This window comes from Pogonomyrmex barbatus, unplaced genomic scaffold (genome assembly GCF_055798465.1).
Source record: "Pogonomyrmex barbatus isolate J1 unplaced genomic scaffold, ASM5579846v1 scaffold17, whole genome shotgun sequence".
Classification (NCBI taxonomy): domain Eukaryota; kingdom Metazoa; phylum Arthropoda; class Insecta; order Hymenoptera; family Formicidae; genus Pogonomyrmex; species Pogonomyrmex barbatus.
In genome coordinates this window covers 3,349,529-3,371,947 of record NW_028297113.1, presented here as the reverse complement: position 1 = coordinate 3,371,947, position 22,419 = coordinate 3,349,529, and the positions used below count along the sequence as shown (strand labels likewise).

The following is a 22,419-nucleotide window of genomic DNA, read 5'->3' as shown; positions in this document are numbered from 1 at the left end:
CAAAAGTCGACATATAATTGTATAATTTCACACGCGCGCGCGCGCGCAAAAAGAATAAAAATTTTGCTGAAATATTCAAAAATTTAACCAAATACAGATCTAAAAATAATTTGTTAAGTCATCGAAATAATTGTGTGGAACATTTTTATATTAATTGCTGGAATATTAAAAATGTTTATATTATTATCATATAATGTTTTACTTTAAGCAAAATTATTATATATGATGTTCAAATTAATTGTTAGATCAAACATTTTTGCAGTATTAATCATCATATTTAAGTGTTCTACAAAATAATAATTTTGATGGGCCAACAAAATTATTTTCAGAACTGTATCTAGTTAAATTTTCAGACATGCCAGCAAAATTGGTCTTTCCGTGTATAATTATTCTGATGGCTCAGTAAAATTATTTTTAAATCTATCTGATCACATCATTTGTAGACCTTATATAATTTACATTTCTGCGAACGTCTGTCCAACGGTGTTTTGTCAATAAAATAAAAGGTGTTTCGGTCGGTTTAGAATGATAGAAAATCACTGGGATATTAAATGGCTTATTAGCGTAAAAGCCTTCGCTTCTATCATGTCATTAGCCAGCCTTCTCGATGACGTTGTTCTCTCGATTATGGCTTCGCCACTGTAACGCGCGATAACGAAATTAGCGTCGGTGCGCGAAACTGTCCGCCCCCGTTTCCCCCTGATTGTTCCCGCAGGGGAAATGTTAACGGCGCGCACGCACAAACGTTACACAATCCTCCCCGTTAATCACCTGTACTGTACACGCACTCGTCAGCTATCGCATTGCGTTAATACGCGCGTCGTTACATAATTCTATCAATTCCTTGCGCAACGAGAGAAGGGAAGAGAGAGAGAGAGAGAGAGAGAGAGAGAGAGAGAGAGAGAGAGAGAGAGAGTCGGCGGCTTTCCCGCTTACGCGTTAGAACGAATCATTATCGCGCGCGGGCGGACGATCGTTCATCGCCTCCGATTTTTATTGTGCAACGAAAATTGCGGATTGCACGTCGATTGTCTCGTGCACTCCTCGTTGTCGTGGGCGCGAATAAATGATCGTGCGTGAAATCGACACGGTCTGGAAATTATTCGATGGGAATACTCTGGAATATTCTAGCGCGTCACTTTTTAAATTACATACATTCTATTGAAAATAATGCAACGTGAATACATCTTCGATTTAATCCACTGCATAATCGAAAGTTATTTCTGCTCGTTAAAAAAGAGCATCTGTACAAAACAGTCGGCGTGTGATACAGTGAAAATGTAATTCAATAATAATTTATAGATTATCTCTCTCTCTCTCTCTCTCTCTCTCTCTCTCTCTCTCTTTACTTTCTAATGTTAATATATTTTTAAGCGTGGTCGTGTATACACTATGTATGCAAATATCTGTTTTCCATAGGATTAATCTGATGCCTCGAAAACGTCCGCCATTCGTGGCTATCCCCGAAAAGAACAATTAATCGTCGACTCGACCAATCAGCCGTCCCGCGGTCAATGCCTTCGTTAATTAAGAAGGAAAATATCAATTCTCGGTTTAATCGCAGCCAATTAATGCGGATTTCAGAGCGAAGCCAACGGAGGTTTCCGCGGCACCAGCGCCAAGATCGTCAGCGCCGAACGCGGGGCGGAAAAAAGACATCTCGTCGCTCTTCAGCGCGAAGAGGCCAGCGAGAAAAGTCGAGTACGCCGCCGTCCGAGGAGGCAGGGCGACGAGGGACCAGCAGCTAAAGTGAGTCCTCAAGTCCATGATTTCTCGCGGTCTCGCATGCGCGTCCGTCGATTGTAAAAAACACCCGGGTAAGAAAGAGAGGGAGAACGAGGAGAAAAAGGCGCCGAGATGCGCTCGTTCATCGCTAGTTCGCGCGAACGGAGTTCGACGACCCGGCCTCGGCGGCTCCTTTCCCCACGATTTCTCGATGCCACGCGCCTCTACGATGCGTCTCTACGAGAAATGGTATTAAGGATGTATCTTAAGGGTATTATCTCCGGGTATCTCGAATTCTGCTCGGTTCATCACGAAGAAGACGTGATCGCCGAGATCGCCGCGACGTGTGTCCGACCGCGGCCTCGAGATCGCGTCGGACGTTTTGCGTAAAACGGGCGTGAACTCTCGCCGGACCGACGAATTTTTCCGCGATCGTGAATTTTCTCGTTTTATCTCGTCCCAAAGATATTTTCTATATCTATTCTCTCACATTTTTCTCATTTTTCTTGAACGACATGACACGTCACATTTTTAATGTCCACTTGGACATGCATTCAGGCATTGCCTTATGCCTTGTGCGTTCTCCGGCTGACCTCGATACATAAATCCGGTGTGCAGTACCAGAGTTATTTCCGTGTCTGTCATTTTTTTATACCGAGGTGAACGCTACACTTGTCGGTCAATTGAGAATTTTCTGCACGCGCGAGTTTGATTTTTTTCTCTGTCTTAATTCCAATACGTTCACGCTTGTCGGCCTCGTCCACACGTATTATCGCGCAGAATGGAAGTGCAATAGAACGGATAATTAAAGGCGCCTAATTGACGTCGTATTTTTGACGAGAAAATGACAGATTTACCTTTCGCCGAAAATATACTCAGCCGGTTACGTGACGATCAATCGATTTCTCATTACTGATTTATAACGGGAGTTCAGCGAACTCCCGGGACATTACCTTAGAAATAAATAAATTGTCAGATTTGCTGAAACGAGTTTTTAACGATAATCGGCAGTATTGTATGGCGTAATAATGCACTGACTCGGCACGTTTATTTAATCTTGTGACAGCTGCGAAAATTTATAGCGAGATCTCTATAATTCAAGAACTTAAAAAGAACAGCGATTTATTTCCGGGCCGCTCATTCCTGTAAAGGACGTAGCTTCTCGCTTATGAAAGGATGCACTTAATAAAAAACATACTTGACGTTATCGCCTCCTAAATCAAGGAAACTGCGTTAATCGTCTTCGAATGGACAGCTAGAAGTTGTTCATAGAAAAGTTGTCGAAAAGAACTTCTCAACATATCTTTCCTAGAACTTGCCTAATTCTACGAAGTCTCAGAGAGAAACGAGCTTTCTGGAGAAAGTTAACATAAATAAAACCGACTTAAAATTTAGTAAGGAATTAAAAAAAAATAATTTTTGGCACGCTATCGTGTTAGCAATGTGTTTCAGGATTTTCTCGATGTGATACGAGGAACATTCGCGCCGCTCGCATTCGCTCCTACTTTCTCTCATTTCCCGCTCCTCGTGGCAGCTGGATTTCGCGAATCTTTCGAAATATCGCTCGTCGATAAAAGGAGGCGAATTGCCATGCCGTGCCGCACGATTTAAACCAGTTTAAACTTCGAGGCTACAATAATCTCCGGATGATTTGCGCTATCGAAGCAGCGTCGCGTTTGACACCAACACTTTCTGCCTGCAACGAACTTCTTATTTTATGAACTATTTCAGTAAAAAAATTTGTAGCTCTTTTTTAAAGAAAACTTCGTGAAAAAAAAATATCATAATGAAGATAGAGGCAAAAATCAGTGGCGGCAAATGGATTAGAATGTTCCTTCCAAGTTTTCTGAGAAAGAAAGTAGCATCTGGAAATGGTATGCAGGGTTTACGGATTGCAACAAAAAACAGACTGTCTGTCTGTTTGCCTATTCTTCGAAGTGAACTTGAGTTGAATGCGAAGTATCATCGGTAGGACGACGAGCCCTTGAAAAATTACTTATGAGCTGGAGAACCGCGCGCTAGATGAAACTCAGTTATATGCTGACAAGCGTTACAGAATGAAGCCGGTTTACAATAAAGCCGCAAAATTTGTATTTTGCTTCATGACGAGTATCTTGAATATTTGTGTTACACGGAGCATCTTTTTTTCAATTCGCAATTGAAGATTGTATATAGAGAAAGATGTATATATCGCGTGTATTTCTTCAGCTTGTAGAGTTTCTTCGTTTACTTCATGTAACTTTGCATTACAAATTTGATATTTTTCTGAAAATCGTTGCTAGATTTCTCGTATTTGCGAAAATTTTTTTGCGAAAATCACCCGATCACTAGATCTAGTTATTTCTGATAGCTGAGCAGTGACCATAATTTCAAGACTTATTTTACACTTTTACGTGATTTATTGGACAGATATCTTATTTTCTCATATTTTTTAAGAAATGATATGAAAGTTTTAAGAATATGAAAATATCATGTTTTTAAGGAAAAAAATAAAGCTATATGACGCAAGAAACTTTTTACATGTCACTTCTCGCCTCTGACGTCACACAACTCATGTCGCGCCGCGAGAGAACTGAGCCTTAAATTTTCCACACAAGAATATATATTGAGGGCCCAACAAAATTATTTCTCGGATCTGGTACATCAGATTTTTTTCGACAATTCAGCAAAACCGTTCCTTCCGTGTACGCGTGGGTCTCGGGCCCATCGCTACCGACGACCCACCACTCTGGCAATGAGAGCGGCACTCCGACCCACATACCCAGTGAATCAAAAGTCAATGGGCGGCGCGACGCGCGCCGGTGCGTCCGTTGCAATTTGCGCCGGTCTCGCGTAAAACCGCGAGAGAAGACGCGTGCGCGTATCGCGAATATGAACTTGCGGAGAGTCGCGAGTAACTGGATTTTTCTCGCGAAAGCGGTCCTGAGAGCGCGCTGCATCAGGAAGAAACTCACTTTTCAACGTAACGCGTTGCGATCATCATTCCCGAGAGACGCAACGTCCGGATTATTATAATAATTTAGATACCACGTTTTCTCGATCGAAAGCATATTCTAGAGTTAATTTCGCAGTTGAGGGATGATTCTTAATTTAATTTTGGAAATATTTAAATTCATGTATGAGTGATCAAAAATATTAATTAGTTATTCTTAATTATTAATTAAATGTCTTAGTAATTATGTTACAGATATTGACTGCAAATATCACAGAAAATAGTTATATACATTAAATATTTAAATAAATTTTTACTTTTTTTCCAATATTAAGATTCCAATTGTATTAATTCCATTTTTAATACAATTCCATTGTATTGAAAAATTTCATGAATCATGCGGTTGTATAATAATACGATAATATTTTAACGTTTATTTTAACAAAAAGATTTCAAATATTAATTGGAGAAATAAAAAATTTAAAAGTCGTATAATAATTAATATAAAATAAGAAATTAATATATACAATAAGAAATTGCGGGACAGAAATTATAGCGTAATTTTATGTAAAAACTTTACTACTATTTCAAGTTCATTGACATTCTGTGATTTGAATCGGCATTTGCATTCAATTTAACGATGCGGTGAGAGCAACCGTGCTTGGCACATCGTGTATCGAGCGTTTAAACGCTGTCTCTCGATTTCGTCCGCAAGGCGGAGAGGATGCTTCAACAGAGCGGCCACTGTGCGGCCGAGCGATTAAGCGGTCGTCTCCGCCGCGGAAGAAACGAGCGGCTCTAAGCGAAAGGGTCTCCGAAGAAGGGCAGAAGCCCAATTGACTTCTCTCGCGTCCGAGAGAGAAAGGAACAATGACACGAGTACGCGAGTGACGTCATTCGCTCTCCAAAGAAGTGCCGTGCACCCGGACCTTGTCGCTACGTTTTTCCATTTGCGTGTTTCTTCCATCATGGGCCGGTCCATCATTCGAACTCCGAGGAGTATAGGAAGATAATTGTGAATCGCACAGATAGAATTTCTCCGACAAAAATCAGAGCGAAAAATTAAAATGGGGGACACAATGTACGAGCAGCTCGAGGAATCGCACACATTCACTGGCACGAGTCTTCCCGATGTTCATGTGTGATGTACGAGTTCATGTGTTCACAATATTTGTTTGCACAAATGGCTACGCCGATGAATATTTGCACAGCAATAAATATGACGCTGTTTCTTTCTCTTTATCTTTCTCACTCTCGCTCTGTATCCATGTTTCTGATCTCTCCCATTTCCCGCAAAGATTTCGATTTCTTTATTCTCAGACAGTTTTTCTTTCCTTCAAATATGTTCCTTTTTATTTTACCGTAATTCGTTTTTCGCGGCACATAGTCACTTTCCCTCTCAAAATTATGACAATGCATAATTTTGATGCGCGACGATGAAAATTTTTATCTCTCTTCGATCAGAAACACCTTTATAGACAGAGTGACGTCACCGGTCGACACTTTTCTCGAACGGTCGACTTGTATCCTACACCTTGCGATAAGGATATCTACTTGTGTCTCGTTCGAACGAGATAAAAAGACACATAAGCGAGCCTGAGACCATTCGAACAAAACAAATTTCTTTTTCAAACGTTCGTTTGCATTAAGCATCTTTGATAACACTTGAAAACATAATAGAATTATATTTCATTTCAAAATTTATTATTTATCAACGCAACTCGATATCGTAATAATCACAATGACGATACATTTTTAAGTAAAAGTTTACCGGAGTGATAAGTCAATTATTGAAATAAGCAACAACACACAGAGATAGCAACTACCGCAAAACGATGTGATATAACAAAACGTTTTCTTTTTTACGATCGTAATATTTAAATACGTTTTTATCTTCTTTACAGCAAAGGTAGAATAAATTTTCAATTTCAAATGTAAGATTATTATTTATAATTTTCAACGCAAAATTTTCTTGATGCTGAAGAATTAAGAGTATATTTTAAGTCGAATTATTAGCCGAGATTTAGAAACCAAATCTACAAAAAAAATTAGTTTTAAATCAAGATAAATATTCTCACATAAGTAAGAGTATTACAATCTTTTTATAACAATTTTAGTCTTGATTTGATTAAATTAGCATTGCTGCAAGAGATATAGATATTTTCATGCTGGCAAGAATATTATAATCTTCGTATAAAAAATTTTTTAATCTTGAATTAAGCAAAAATAATACTCGTAATACAAATTTAATCAAATTAGATTAAAATTTTTTAAGAAGATTGTAACATTCTTGAATATCAGACTATTTGTCTCGATTTAAGACTATAATTTTTTTTTTTTTTTTTTTTTTTTATATACAACACGCGCTTAGCGACGTCGCAATTTCGTGACGTTAACGTGTTTATTCTCAGATGAGGCCACGTAATTCATTAGAGATGCGACAAACACTTTTATCTCAATTGTACATCGCGATTGCGTATAATTTGCATAAGGCATCGAATTCGACGACAACTCGAGCGCGCTCGGCAAGAAATTTAAATCGTACCGCAGCCTTGTGTCTTAGACTTTGGTATGCGCTCTAATAACTGCTTACACATCACCGTGATATAATGTCGAAATATTAATGAATAACTGAATGAATAACGATTAATAAACAGATCCAGTAAATTTCGGGACGTAAAGATCATATTTTTTTTTTTTTTTGAAGGTCTGAATTGACGTTCACGCTTCTGATTATAAATTCCGATTGATACATCGTAGAAAGCGTAAAGTAAAATTGTTTGATAAATTTATTCCAAATAATTCCTTCTAATAAAGCTTAGCTATTTTAAATTTTAATAGATTAATTAAATGGATTTATTTGTATATTTGTATATATATGTCACGATAGATTTATTTTGTCAAAGGACGCCAGACAAGATATGAAGGTGTAATATACGATTAAAGAAGTAAAATTTCGTTATTTGAATTATTTAAAATTCTTAAAATTCTTGTCTTAGAGTCAAATGATACACGTACGAACACACGAGTAGTTTCCGAGCTATATTCGTCTTGACAGAGATAATTAAGTGGAAATTTATATTCTGCTTTTAATGACCGAGTATAATACGCCTCATTCTAACGGGCGAAAACTTCTATCGGTATTCATCGTAACGGAATCTTATCGAACGGTCCACAGTCGCGGATGCCACGCGAGGGCACAGTGCCGTCTCTGTATTCCGTGTTATCTCGCCGATCATGGAGCTTCACGTTCGACTCGATCACTTCGTCTTCTGGACTGGTTGCCATTGCGAAAATTTATCGCCTCACCACGAGATGTGTATGAAAATCGACACCGCGCCGATTCATACAATGAGCATTCGCGAGCTCGGTGCCTTTATTTATCGTACCGAGATCGTCGAGATCGAATCGTTGAACAATATAAAGTTGTAACACGAGAGTTCCCATATCGCTTTTGGAAACAAAATAATTCGTGAAAGTGTGGGAGAAACTTGGGAGGGTGGGGGGAGGAGGGGCGGAATATTTGAAATATTAATAAAATTCAACATAATAATTTTAATTTCAGTTCATTGTATTCGTATCTGAGAATCATTCCATTCGTTATGACATAACCATATATTTTTCTGAGCACACAAGCGCTCAAGCACTCTCTTCCTCCTCTTCGTGACGACGATTCTCCGCGTCGATTTCTATTCCCATTTTTTCTCTCGTTCCCAACGCGAGGATATTCCTGCGAAGGAGAGCGAAATCCAAGATCTCACCTCACGACGACGGGGGCGATTATGCGAGAAATTCTGGTGTGCGCTTCGCGCATTTTTACCCGTGGCTGTTGCAGCGACTGCTCACATATCCGCTGACGAGAGAGAGAGCTCGAGGGACCGTCGTCGTCGTCGTCGTCGAGGAGTGTCGTATTTCCGTCGGCCGGAAAAACGTATACCGGTTTGCCCCGGGCGGAGGTTCGGCACACGTGCAAATGCAACCGCGCCGCGGGCCCCCGGTTACGTGCCCCCGCGGGATGTGGGGCCCCGCATCGCCGCATGCAGAAGAAACTATTTTACCGGGAATCACGGTGCAACGTCGTCTTCCTTTCAATTCCTTTCAATTCCTTTCCTCCGCGTCGAGTCCTCGATGTGCCTTCGACGTATCTTTGTTCAAAACTTCTTTAAAATAAATATGTAAATAAAAATAAATAATGAAAATATAAACATAAATAAATATAAATAAATAAATGTAAGATAAACAATAATAATATAAGCATAAATAAATAAATGAAATAAATAAAAATATGTAAATAAAAAAAGAGCCGTAGAGCCTCGAGCGGGTGTTCGGTTTTGGCTTCGCTTATGATTCTTCCGCATAATATATTCCTGGATTGATGAATTTCATGATAATTTGATGTTCCACATATATTTCTCATAATCGTGTTAGGCACGACGTATCGCAGACGGAATTGTAATATAAACACTTAAATCCACGTTTCCGTCGCGTGTCCGAGGTCCAACTCTGGTTTAGTATTCTAATTTCTTATCTACGGATTATATCCTGATGAATTTCGGGCAGTTGTCTGCCTTCTTGTAGAATACCGCTTAACAGCCACGTCGTAAACGTTGTCATAAACACTCTTACGACTGACACATCGATAGTAACTAAACACGATAGCAATATCTGCTTGTCATTCGACCGTCTAGCGAACAGTTAGGTTTGACGTTTCGAGCATGCCATTCCATCCTGCTCTTCGGCGAGCTCCCTTCAGCGATAAAAATTTCTTTGTTCCTCTCGTCTAGGTACAGTTACGAGTACTCGTAAATCGACGCGCAACCGCATTGTCTACGTGCATACCGATACAAGTGTCTGAGGTGCACGATGTAAATTTACTTGATTTTTGCGTAGCTTCGAGAGGCAAATACGAGAACGATATCGGAACGATCGACGCATCTAGGCACGATCGGCGAACGATGAAGGAACGTGCCTATAGAACGAGAGGAACGAGAGGATTTATCCGTACCTCCGGGTCCCGCGTTGCAAAGGCAAGGAGACCTTTTGGCCACCGGGTACATACCATATGTCGACCGTATGAGAAAACTGGTCGACCGGTGAGACGTCTGCGGATTCCGTGTGGCCTCCTTAAGCAGCTCCTCCGTTTCTCTCTTCCCTCCCCTCCTCTCCCCTCCCCTCCCCTCCTCGATCGTGCCATCCTCGACGGCGACGAGGCGCGTACCCGTTTCCAAGAGCCCGACGGCTGTCTCTCTCGTCCCACCAGTCTATTCTCTCTCTCTCTCTCTCTCTCTCTCTCTCTCTCTCTCTCTCTCTCTCTCTCTCTCTTCTCTCTCCTTTTCTCTCCCTCTGATCGAAAATCAACGCCGATTCCGAGTGATCGAAGTGCGTCAAAGGGCAATCGTGTAGCTGCCATTCAAAGATCGCTAATCCGCGATTACTGCGATCTGTTCTCAGCTCGATTCTTTCCTGATGTCACATACATGAGTGGCACACACATTACTCGTAATTAATTTAAGGAAATGACGATTGCATTCATTTGAGACGTCGGCTTCGTTAGATTACAAGTTTCCTTGACCATAAAGTTCGAAAATTTTAAAAATCGAATTAATCCTCCGTAACGTCATGTAACATTGAAGTTATATGATTTCGGTTACATACATTTATATCTATATTTCTTAAATCTTATTTCTTTAATTTGACATAGTATCTTACTATCATATCGTTCTTTGGTAACCGAACAATCTGATTTTATAATAAAACGTAGTAGCTGTTTTTTACAATAGAATGTTTAAAAATTGAAAATTGTCAGTTTACACTTTTCAAGGTCAATATTTATACATTATAAATGTTTCTTAAGCGTGAAAAAGAATTCGAAGTTATATATGCTCGATTATAAACCTTGAATGTTCAAAGGCCGCACTGACAAAGTCATATCGGCCGAATTCTCGGTAGAGAAAAGAATTCTATATTCGGAAAAGGATATCTTAAAATTAGCATATTACATTCCGTCCGAGACACCATCGCCAAATATAATAGGAATGTGCAAATTAGCATTTCGCACTATGAAGATTTGCGTCAGCCACCACGTGTAATTCAATTCGGGGCCACCAATTGGCGTTATTAAATTTGAGCATCCTCCGCTCTTCCCCCCACGTGTGTCTATCGTAATCTTTCGGTCTATTCTGCAAAGTGGTCCACGATTACGTCTCTTTAAAAGGCGACGCGCGGATCACGAGGGAATTCGCGACGAGGAGAATTCCTCAATGGCCGACGAATACGACGGCCCAAGTACGACCTCTGGTTGCATTTACAACTCGTTGGCCCTTCGTACAGCCTGTCGAGGCGGCCGCCTAAGAAAAGCTTTGGCCGGACAGAGAGGAAGGGGACGAAGAGGGGCAAGAGAGGAGGGGGGGGGGAGACTCGGAATTATGAGAGGGGACGATTGTCGGCTCGTGTATTCAGTACTCGATGCACCGTCGTGTGGTGTACGTCGTCCTCGTCGATGTCCCAAGATCGGCTGAAACCGAATCCTCGTCGAGGTCCCTCCCGAGGACGCCAATCCCGGATCTTGTCGGGACGTAGATCCTCCGGGAATTGCTCCACCTAAAATGTAAAATATTAACCGGAAAACGATTATTCGCTGACGATTCTTCTCGCTTCGGCTGAATTCCTCGATCGGCCTTTTGAGGGCCGTCTTCATCGACTCGCGCGAGCATCGTCCTTGGGAGGAGGGGATCCTTGAGGGGGGGTCCGCGCCACCGCAAGGACACACGAGCGTCCTTCCGCGGCGTGCTCGGCGAAACGTCCCTCCGCGGTCGTTGGCCGAATCGGAGAGCAACAAGTGGTCACCACGCGGCGAGACCAACGTCGTCGGTCTCCGGATCGCCCCGTTTCTCTCGACGACGGGGCATCCCCGAAGAGGTAGAGAGGAAGAGAAAGAAAAAGAAGAGGAGAAAGAAGAAGAGGACAAGGAGGAAAGGGAATCGGCGAGGATTCCCTCGGCACGGATCGAGGAAGAAAGTGGCTCGAGGCTGCTCGCCTCGCGCACGAATCCTCGAATTCCTCGGCGAGCGCCCGCCACACGATGCGGCGATCGTTCGTCCGTGTCGTGTAACGTCGCCGTGGCCATCGGCGAGTCCTGGGAACGGAAGGATAACGAGAGAAAGCCGGCTTCCGAGGACGCGTACATTCGAGATCGTACACCCGAGGCGAGACGCGAAGATGCGAAGACACGGCGAAACTGACGGAGCGGCGGTTCTTCTCGCGCGTCGAAACGCGCCGGAAGCTGGACGGAAATCGGAAGACGCACTTGGATACGTTTCGAATTGGGACTGGAGTCGCGCGATGGACGTGGGAATCTGCTGAATCTGCGTTTTAACGCCCGTCACAAATCGAACGATCGAACTGCCGAAAATAAGAGGATTTTTCTATAACCGATGCGATCGCGTCAGTTTGACACATCTCGGTATTCTGAGTCATGTCGATCGTTCACGGCGATCCATTCGGACTCGATCACGGATCTGATGACTTTTGAAGGAACGAACGAAACGATCCGTTAAAGATCCCCTGCTCTTAAACGTAAACGTATTGGAAGTGCGTCGGTTCTTGGCCGTGAGAGCATCCGTCGAGAAACTAATATTTCGTTTTCGCGATCGGGACATTAATTGTACGAAATATAAAGTAATTTCTCTAAATTGACGATAGACTCTTGAGCGTATCGAGATTGAAGTACTACGACTCGAATTGATCGTAAAAGTTCCTCAAAATAACGCTAATCGCGTAGATACGGAGTTAAGTGATTCCTATCGACGATAAGAATTCTAAGTAGGCTATCGGAGTGCGTACTGAATTCGATGGAATCTCGTGGCGAACTGTTAATCTAGATCAGCTGTTTTCTTTTTTACGAATATATGACGTCGGAGATTTGTTATATTTAATTAAGGAACACTTGATTTTTCATCGGTGACGCACATGCGACATTCACTGCGACGTGAAAGGATCCCTTTAGTCTTCTCGTTGCAATACTGACTTTTGGTGCCCTTCTGCGAGAGTCTAATCGGCAGGCAGAATTGCTATCGAACGCCTCCGCCGTACCATGATAGCTGCCGGCATCTCGTATCCGTGACCTAGCAACGATTACGTCCGTTACGTCATAGCCGGAGGAAACGTGGACAGGATGAGGGTCGTCGTGTCGACGCTCTTGCTCTCCTCTTCGTCCGAGTCCTGGAAACGCTCGCTAACGGGAACGGTCGACAGCGTTATCGTCTGTTGACGGCGAAGGCATCGTTCTAGGTTGTAGACGCTTTACAATCGCTTCCTCGCGAGAAAGGAACGAGAACTCAGGTCGAAAAGAAAAAGGAGTTATTTCGTTTCGCGTTTTTCCTCCTTCTCGAACTCTCCCCCTTCCCCGGAGTCCCCTTCTCGTGCTACGAGAAACAAGATTGTCTGATTTACGTGGTGAATGACCAGTGTCCAGTGACCATGATGAAGTTCAAATCGCTGTTTCGCAGAGGACAGCCCAGCCAGCAGCAACAGCAGCAGCAGCAACCGCCGCCGCCGCAGCAGCAGCAGCAGCAGCAGCAACAGCAACAGCAACAGCAGCAATCGGCGACGCTGCGCCAGGTGCCGAGCGCCTCCTCGCTGGAGGCGAAGAGCGACGTTTCGCCGACTGGGAACTGGGCCGGCTCCCTGAGCAGCAAGGAGCCGGCCAGGCCCAAAGCGGCGACGGCGTCGAAGGGCCCCACCAAGGCCTCCAGGATGCAGGAGTTGGAGCGCGAGGTCGAGGCTCTGCGCAAGGATCGCGCGCGTCTCGAGGCGAATCTGCGTGACGCAGCCTCCGACGCCCAAAACCTGCGGGAGCTGCGCGCCGAGCTGGCTTTTCTTAAGGTAAGCGTATACGAAAAATCGGAAAAATCGTCCGATTGAGAAACAATTTCCGATTACCGAACAGCGATTAGCTCGTTTCTTACATAATACTTACTTAAATGTTGCATAGTCGCCAAACAAGTATTCAAACGAGCTGGTCAGCTTGTGATTTCTTTAAAAAGGCTCTATACACTATCACAAGTTTGTTGGCCCATCAAAATTATTTTATAGAACACTTAAATATGATGATAATACTGCAAAAATGTTTGCTCTTCTAACAATCAATTTGAACATCGTATATATATATATATATATATATATATATAATAATTTTGAAGGTCTAACAAAATCATTTTCAGATCTATCTAATCAAATTTTTAGATTTGCCAGCAAAAGTGTTCTTTCCGTGCATGATTACCATTTTTTCAAGCAGAAACTTCAGTTCTTTTTTTTGGGGGGAGGCGAACAAATTTCTAGCTAGTTGTTCTGAATTTTGAAAATTTTGAATTTTTAATTAAACGGTAATAGAAAGATGACAATTTTGATTTTTCCTGCGATTTGGAGAAGGAATCTTCGAAAATAGATTTTTATTTTAGATTTTTATTTTATTTTCGTATGACAGAGTACACACGATATTAAAAAATATTAATTATGTCTAATATTTCCATCTTTTTATTTTTTGAGAAACTGACATCCGGCAAAATAATCCGAAGGTGACAATCGTGATCACCATTCACGTCTTTGTTTCGTATTATTCTTATCGCGTGTATTTCTTTTCTTCTCTCAAAATACCTGTATAACACACACACACACACACACACACACACACACACACACACACACACACACACACACACACATCTACAATTTCCTAATATCCTTTCGGTTACGCCTTCCCGACGAGAGTTATCTTTCGTTGAAATTAAAAGTGGTCCTTGTTTTCTCGACAATTATTTTTCTAACGCAACACAATCGGGGCATTTGGGTATGCACAGTTTTTATTTGTTCTCTCATATCATCTCGTCTCCCACATTCCACATTTAAGTGGGCCAACGATAAAAATTTAAATTCATGCTAATGACGGAAAGATTCAAAGAGTTTCTTTCCTTATTAGAAGCGAAAGGTCGACTGATGTATAAATATGTATTTCCTCTCCCCCACCGATATCTCCATACAATTCGGTATTATTCTGTAATAATATCTCACGCGTTCGTCCTTCTCCTCGTTTCGCGCCGTACAACCGGAGCCAACTTTCGGCGCGCTATTTCGGATACGTTTATCTCGATATACAGGATATACGGAATTATTTATTGTTTATTCAACATAATATAATATATATAAAGCCATAAAGTTGTATGTATTAATATACGTAAACATCTCCGCTTTTAAGTAATAAATTTTCTGATACCACCGAAATTTTAATAAAAACAGAACAATAAATCTTTCTATATTTCTTCCTTATTGCCTTTTCATTTAAATTAATATTAAATAAAGAAAGTGATTGATTTTTCAAATTTCTTGAAATTGTTTTCAAATTTACTGAATCAATTAATCTACATGATGATACACATTGTCCTATTAATTCAGCGAAAGCAGGTTACACAAAGGAAAAGTATTTAATAAGGAGTACATCCTTTTGTATTATATTTTTTTCTATTATACTAACACAGAAAACTTTTTTGAGTTTTTTTTTTTTAAATAGTTTAATTTAAATTAAATTAATTCAACATAATTAGTCCCCAAAAAATTCGAAGCTTGTTAATTGAGAGCTTAGCTTAGCTTACTACTTACTTCTTAATTCAATTCTTAGCCGTGATTATTCGAGCAACACAAAGATCTGTCTCTTCTACGCTCTACGTTCGAACGCATTCATCGATATTCCGTTTTCCCCCCGCCGGCTGAAAAATATGCGAGTCGCATTTGCTGCTTACTGCGTCGCAAAATGCGCTCGATGAATGAATTATATCGCGTCACATCGCCGCTCTGATTCATCTGCAACAGTTGACGTCTCGCATTAATCCCTTCCCTTCCGTTCCCCCCCTCCCCCCTCTCGCTAAAACGCGCGTCGTACCTGGCGTGCTGCACCGTGCATACTTGCGCTGCCGTCCCCCCCTTCCCCCCTCCTCTCCGTTCGTGACCGTACAAGGAAGACAACGTAAGGTACGGTCGAGGACGACCGCCGGCCGGCTGTAAAAATATATCCGCTTTGCATCTAAATTGCGTTTAAACAGATCGATCGTGAGAGATACGCGGCATCTCTTCAGCGGTGCTAAGATTCGCCGCTTTTAGAAATTTATTGGATGATATATTGATTTGCATGTCAATTTAGAATCGATGATATCTTAAACCACAATTTTTTTTTTTTCCTCCGGACTTTTCCTTCAGTTTTCAACTGATCTGACATTCATCCATTTTGACATCTACGTCCGAGAGTATAATTTTCTATTGCGAAAATTGCGTCTTGCCATGTTTCTCGATCTTAGAAATTTCGCTACAAAAAGTGTCTTTCCTGAAAAATAAATCATCTTCACAAAAAAAATTGTTCAAAAAATCCTTTGCTGCCACCTCGGCACTACGTGAAACACTGTGCGAAAGTGATCCCTTCTTTCTCCGGGATTCCTCTTTGACCTGCTGATCGTTATATTTTTCTGCGATTGTTCCTCTGCCACACCTGTTTCGTTCTAAAAGGCAAACAATGCGCAAAGATTCGCTACGAGAAACAGCTCTACAAAATTTCTCTTACAGAATGCACCCTCCTATCGCTACTCTCCCTTTTCCCAGTGATCGTTGCTAATCGTAGGACACTTTCCGTTACGTAATTTCGGATGCTGCGATTTTTGGACGCTGCGGGAAACGAGGAAATTCGACGCGATAAATCGCGTTCTCGCCGTCATCATTTTCGGCTGTTCGCGGCGTCGGAATCTGAACTCGACGGAAATTTTACCGGTTTTAGTCCCGGGGCTCGTGTAACCGACGTAACCGTTAGAACATTAGAGGAAGAGAGAGCAAGAGCGAGAGAGGCAGGGAGAGAGAGAGAGAGAGAGAGCCGTTTTTTGCGTGCTCGAAAAACTGAGCCAGAGGGCGTGGAACGCGGCGGGGATGTTTACATAGAGGAAGAGGAGCCGGGGAGGCCGAGCGGATCCGATATGAAAAAGCGTTGCTTCTCGTCGCCCACGGTAAATTCCTAAGTCCATGTATCGTCGACGACATCTTCGTCGTCGGTCGCCGGCGTGAGTCGCGGTCGCGAGCTCCGTTTCATCGACCGTCCGTGTCCGGATCTCGTTTGATTCTAACCTCGAATCCGGATTGGCCGTGTTACCTCCCCCTTTCCCGCCCTAATCGGCGCGAATATTTACGAGAGACGCGTCATTCCACAGCGTCTCGCGTGTTCCCTCTGTTTTTGCTCAAGCGAGACGAGGGCCACGCGAATGTTTTGATTGCGATCATCTCTGTCACGTCGCCGTATCACGTCTTTCACTATTATTGTTTCTCCAATGCTTTTCATCAGCCACTCTTTTCAGAGTGTTTGTACAGCCTCCTAAGTACGGCAAGGTCCCGATACAAATATAACTTAAACTTGTTTTGTTTATAATAGTAATTAAATAATTACATTAGTATAGAATGACATTGTTTCTGTTTAGATACATTGAGACTTAATTTTAATTTGAAATGTTACATTTGTCATTTTAAGATTGTCCTGTCATTGTTCTAATGCATGTTATCAATCAGTGATTTGTATATATATATTTGTTTCTTTGAATAGGAGCAGCATAGTTTGGAGCTAGAACGTCTTACTGAGGAAAACGAAGCCCTTCGTGCTCGTCTCAGGGACGTGGCACATTCTCCATTGTCAGATTCGGAGAAACAGCAACTGTTGCTAGATGCCTCGAGACTCCATAATTCTGCACCAGCCTCCATCGCCATTCCACAGGACGATGGTTCTGCACATATCACCAGTACACCCCAGGAAGGAGCTCAATGCACTACTCCCGACTGGGACAAGCACTCTTCCAGCTCGATGTCCGAGGTTTCGGTGGCGTGCTTGCAGGACAGGATCTTACAGATGGAGGAAACTCATTATTCCACAAACGAAGAATTACAGGCGACTATTCAGGAATTAAGTGACTTACAGGTATCGTTTCTTCATTAATGCTCAAGAAGATATTATATAATAATGAAAATATCAATTACTTATAATAAATGCTAATCCCACAGGCGCAACTGACAGAATTGCAAGCGGATAATGATAGACTGACTGAGGAGAAGGGAGTTCTGTTGGAGTCACTGTGCCGTCAGACAGAGAAGTTAGAAGACTCTCGATCTAAGGTAGACACTTTACAGGGATTGCTTTTAAGAGAAGAGCAACCGCAGGAAGCGTCCAAAGGTTATAATACTGAAAGAGAGCAGAAATTAGTAGATCTCTTGAAAGTGAGTGCATCTGAATGTATACATATAAACGTGAAATGTCTATCAATTACTAATGTAATTATTTATACGGTTGCAGAGTGCACAAGAAGAACGAGAGACTCTACTTCAGAAGCAGGAAGAGTTGATCAGCGAACTGAAGAGTCTGAGAGCGACTGCTGACGCAAGTGCGGCAGAGACTGAGCGTCTGACGAAATGTGTCGAATTACTGGAGGCTTCAGTGGACTCCGCGAACATCGAACGAAAGCAACTTGATATGGAACTGGCGGAAGCCAGACAAGAAGGCGCGAATCGTAGTATAGAGATTAGTAGATTAGCGACTCTATTGGAGAATGCACGAGCAAAGATCGAGGAATTGGAACAATCAAGGCAGCTGGAAAACAAAAGTGAGGCGGACGAATTGTTAGACGCAGCTAGGCGGGAGAAGGACACGCTTGAAACGCAAGCGGCGGCATTACAGGAACAGTTGGCGCGTTCGCATTGCGACCACGATCGATTGAGAGATCAATATTCGCAACTTCAGGAAGAATATAAAGTACGAAAAGTTATTCTCTATATATATATATATATATATATATATAATAGACATTAAATTTTAAAAATTAATTTTTTGAACAATCGCGATCGATTAATTTTTTTTAACCGTAAAAATATCTGAGTAAACTTTTTGTATAAATAATAAAGAGAATTACTTCTATACAAATTGATTTTCAGGTATCCCGAAATAACGCGAAGTCTGCCATTGATGATTTGGAGTACAGATTGAATCAATTGAAGGATGAACGATTATCGGTGAGCACAGAACTGCAACTTGTCCGGGATTCTCTGGCAGAATTGCAAACACAGTGTCAACGGCATCTGGAGGACAAACGGGAGCTGAAAGCCGCGCTAAGTGAAGCACAACGAAGAGAACGCGAGGCTCAAATGCATCAATATGAGCTTGAACGTGCGTTGGCCGATGAACGTAAATTGCGGCAGGAGGAGAGTGCGGAATGGGAGCAGTTTCAAACGGACTTGTTGATGACCGTACGAGTTGCCAACGATTTCAAGACCGAGGCTCAAAGCGAGTTGGAACGCGTAGTCATGGAAAACAAGGCGCAAAGAGATAAGCTGAGAGCACTGGAAGCACAACTCGATAAGCTTAACAAAGGTAAGCAAACGAAAACTGTCGAGTTTTCTTAAACCATTATGTGATATATTATGTGATAATATAACATGGTACGTGACGAATCATCAAGATTTAGAAATCTAGTTTGTATATTGATAACATTTGAAAAACACTTAAAATACTTAAAAACACTTAAAAGATATATATACTAACATATAATATTCTCTGTTAAAAAGAAAAGTTTTTTTTTAGTAAATATCGGAAAAAGAATATTTCTTATTGGAACGAAATCAATTTGTCGCAAACATTAATTCTTCTCGTAATTTATTTTATTTGCATATTTGTTTTATTAATTTCGTAATTGTTCCTTTTTTCCTCAATCGGACTGCGTACTAGATAGCACTGTAGTGAATTCCTGCAAGACACTTGATGTCGCTAAAGAGAAAATGGCGAGTGTTATACTAAAGCGTGGTCGGATGATTTTAAAGAAGCGTTATGACTCGAGAAAACACGCATTACGAAATAGCTTGTTGAAAGCCACGACGAACGGCTGGGATTCGCATAAAGCGCTTGAGGACGCCAATATCGCGAATCAAAACAGACTTGATTTGCCGAATAATAATCCGGCCACCATAGGCGGCGCGTCAACACTCAAGGAAGCTATCAAATTAGAGGACAAATTGATTTCCGGCGAGGAGATTGAATTTTGTCCCGCCTTTCGTACCGGCAGCCAGCATATCGAATGCGTCACAGACGAAGCGGCTGAATGTTTAGATAATGAGAAACCATCGGAATTTTCAAGAAATGAATCATCGAAGTTTTATTTAAACAATTCCGAATCAGATACGATTTCTCATAATCCAATCAATAAATCTCCGATAATAGAAGATTATCCAAAACTATACATTACTGTCACAGACAAGTCTGATAAAAAGTCTGAAAAAAATACAATGGCTAAGAGTTCCTTATTAAAAAGTATACGCAGTATTCAGAATGCCAATGGAAATATGTACGGCATTAACATTTCGAACAGTCGATTTTTTGTACCGAAGGATTATATATATTCTGACATAGAGAGCGCAATGAATGATCTCAAGTTCGAGGTCGATCCGGAAATGGGAAAGCTGTTACAAAGAAGTTACAGCAGTCCGAAAACCAACATGAGCTTGCCTAATCTAGTTGAAGCCAGTCTGTCTATAAATAATACAACAAGAACAACAGATACTTTGACTGTGTCGAACGACTTGATAAAACAAGGCGCAAACAAAGACTTCAGGCATATAAGAGCGCACTCAGATTCTTCATCTGTATATTTAAGATTAAAGGAAAGCGATAAGGCTGAGCAAAGGCAAGGGCTATTTTTGAAAAAGCCTGAGTCAAAATCAAGCTGTGGGATCGACGACTCTGTCTTGAACGAAACTTCGAAATCAAAAACATCTGTAGAATTACAAACCGAAAATTGTACCGAATTATTAAATAAACTGAGTGATGAAGAGGAGGAAAAGTTACAAGAAACGAGATTTGAGAATCATGGATCCCCATCAGAAACGTCTTCTTTAAAAAATGAAGCTTTGAAAGAAGAAACTCTATGTAATAATCAGTTATGGACAGCAAAGCACGTGATTATCGATGATGATCAAACTGTGACAGAACCTCTGCATTTCGATGCATCTATGTCAGAGAGTGGAAAAGTTTTTGATACGCTTGCAGAATCCAAAATATCTAGTTTGTCTGATGAAAATATTGAAGTTGATATAACATCGCCAAAATCTACAAAGAACGTAAGTACCGAATGTAAAAAAGTAAAAAATTCTTGCGAATCTACATCAAGTGTTTCTCTAATAAGACGGAAATCGTATCCGCTGTTAACACCCTCAAAAATTGAATATAAATCAAGATATCCCTCATCGGTTCCAGTTACTTTATCAAACATATCGAGAAGTATTTTAAATATTAATTTAGAGAAAGAAACGAAGATCTCGGAATCATTAACCTATTCCTCCATCAATCAGGAAAAACAAACCGAATCCTCGACATCTAGTGAGGAGTTACAAGAATCAAAGTGTCCAAATTCGAATGAGACGAATCGATTGACTCGCATGAAGTTTCTACAAGATAGCCTACAGACCAACGCAGACAAGAACGATTCTGAGATCGAGAAAGCGATTCCCTCTGAAAGTAAACTTCACACAACGTGCGAAGAATCTAAAATGTCGCGAAGAAACGCGGACACGGGGAATCAAGCCCCACCGATTGGACTAACGTCATCCTTGAGAGAAAAGTTTGAGACGATCATAGAGGACGTGGAATTGAGAATGCCGTCGGGACGGCGCCCGCAGATAAGCGAGTCTTGCGACCGTAAGTCGCTCTCTTAATGTGGGAATCGCTTGCATCGCAAAAATTCGGCCTGTTGTCCGTCTCCTCAATCTAGACGAAGCAGGCTACGAGGCTTCGCATCACTAGCATCTACATTGTACTCATGTTGTCCCCTGGTTAATTGTCGTCCTTTCTTTGTGTTTCTTAACTTCTTGATATCTTTACACGCTATGATATATACTCGCTTATTTATGTTTTCTATCATGAAATCACTCTCTCACTATTAAATTAATTTGTACAAACGTGCCATCTTCCATCGTAAAAAAGACTTTCAAAATTATTTTTTTTATCAAATTTTTATTATTAATTATCTGTGCTTTATTTTACGGATATTTATGGCTTGACGCTTTTATTACTTGTTTGAAATTACTCAGATGACAATTTATTAAACAAGCATTAATGAGTACTTGAAAATCTTTCAGCTAATCAAAAAGTGATACAACAACCGCCTACGAGACCAGTCAGCACACCAACAGAAACCCAACAATCCGTGCTAACGAGCGTGCAACAGGAGATCGCAGCTCGTAGGAAGGCCAATATTTCTCGTCAAGACTCGAGACTTTCCGTAAAATGTTTGATTGAGAGTATCGAAAACTCCACGAAACAAAAAGCCGGTAAACATAGTATACTATAATATTAATACGTTAATAGTTGCTAATATGTATTTGTAATGCCATTTACTTGAAATAATGATATTAAATAATAGATAAAATAATATTTAGTTTTGAAACTTGATATATAATATTTTGAAAATATAAATCGAAGAAATAAAAGAATCGACTTGTCTATATTGTAGCATCTGGAAGTCGTAGCAGTTCTACGTCCTCTCTAAATTCGATTGGAACTACGGATATTATATCCTTAAAAGCTCCTCTTAGGGACCAACAGCAAATCAACAATCTGATCTGTACGGCCAATTCGACAAATAATAACAAAACACAATCTACAATCACGAAGAAACCGGTATCAGGTAATTTTCAATTAAAATCGC

At 41.2% G+C, this 22,419-nt stretch overlaps 1 protein-coding gene and 1 long non-coding RNA gene across 9 annotated transcripts in view; one reads left to right on the top strand and one right to left on the bottom strand.

Annotated features, from left to right (window-relative positions):
• The window catches only part of LOC105431172 (cytospin-A), a 46,315-nt gene that overhangs the window by 21,954 nt on the left and 1,942 nt on the right, over positions 1 to 22,419 (top strand). For 5 of the 8 annotated variants that reach the window (XM_011645201.3, XM_089074398.1, XM_089074399.1 and 2 more), the window contains 9 exons: positions 1,585 to 1,749; positions 13,165 to 13,540; positions 17,283 to 17,651; positions 17,735 to 17,947; positions 18,024 to 18,479; positions 18,659 to 19,094; positions 19,449 to 21,410; positions 21,851 to 22,042; positions 22,225 to 22,398. In XM_011645201.3, coding sequence (XP_011643503.3) covers positions 1,585 to 1,749; positions 13,165 to 13,540; positions 17,283 to 17,651; positions 17,735 to 17,947; positions 18,024 to 18,479; positions 18,659 to 19,094; positions 19,449 to 21,410; positions 21,851 to 22,042; positions 22,225 to 22,398 — 4,343 coding nt within the window. Of the gene's footprint in view, positions 1 to 1,584; positions 1,750 to 13,164; positions 13,541 to 16,537; positions 16,696 to 17,282; positions 17,652 to 17,734; positions 17,948 to 18,023; positions 18,480 to 18,658; positions 19,095 to 19,448; positions 21,411 to 21,850; positions 22,043 to 22,224; positions 22,399 to 22,419 lie in introns of those variants that run through there. The other 3 variants (XM_089074397.1, XM_089074401.1, XM_089074400.1) reach the window with 3 other exon arrangements.
• Positions 8,211 to 13,167, bottom strand: LOC105431171 (uncharacterized). Its single transcript, XR_968262.2, has 2 exons — positions 9,717 to 13,167; positions 8,211 to 8,817 (listed from the first exon to the last, which is right to left on the bottom strand). It is a non-coding gene; the product is annotated as an uncharacterized LOC105431171 (long non-coding RNA).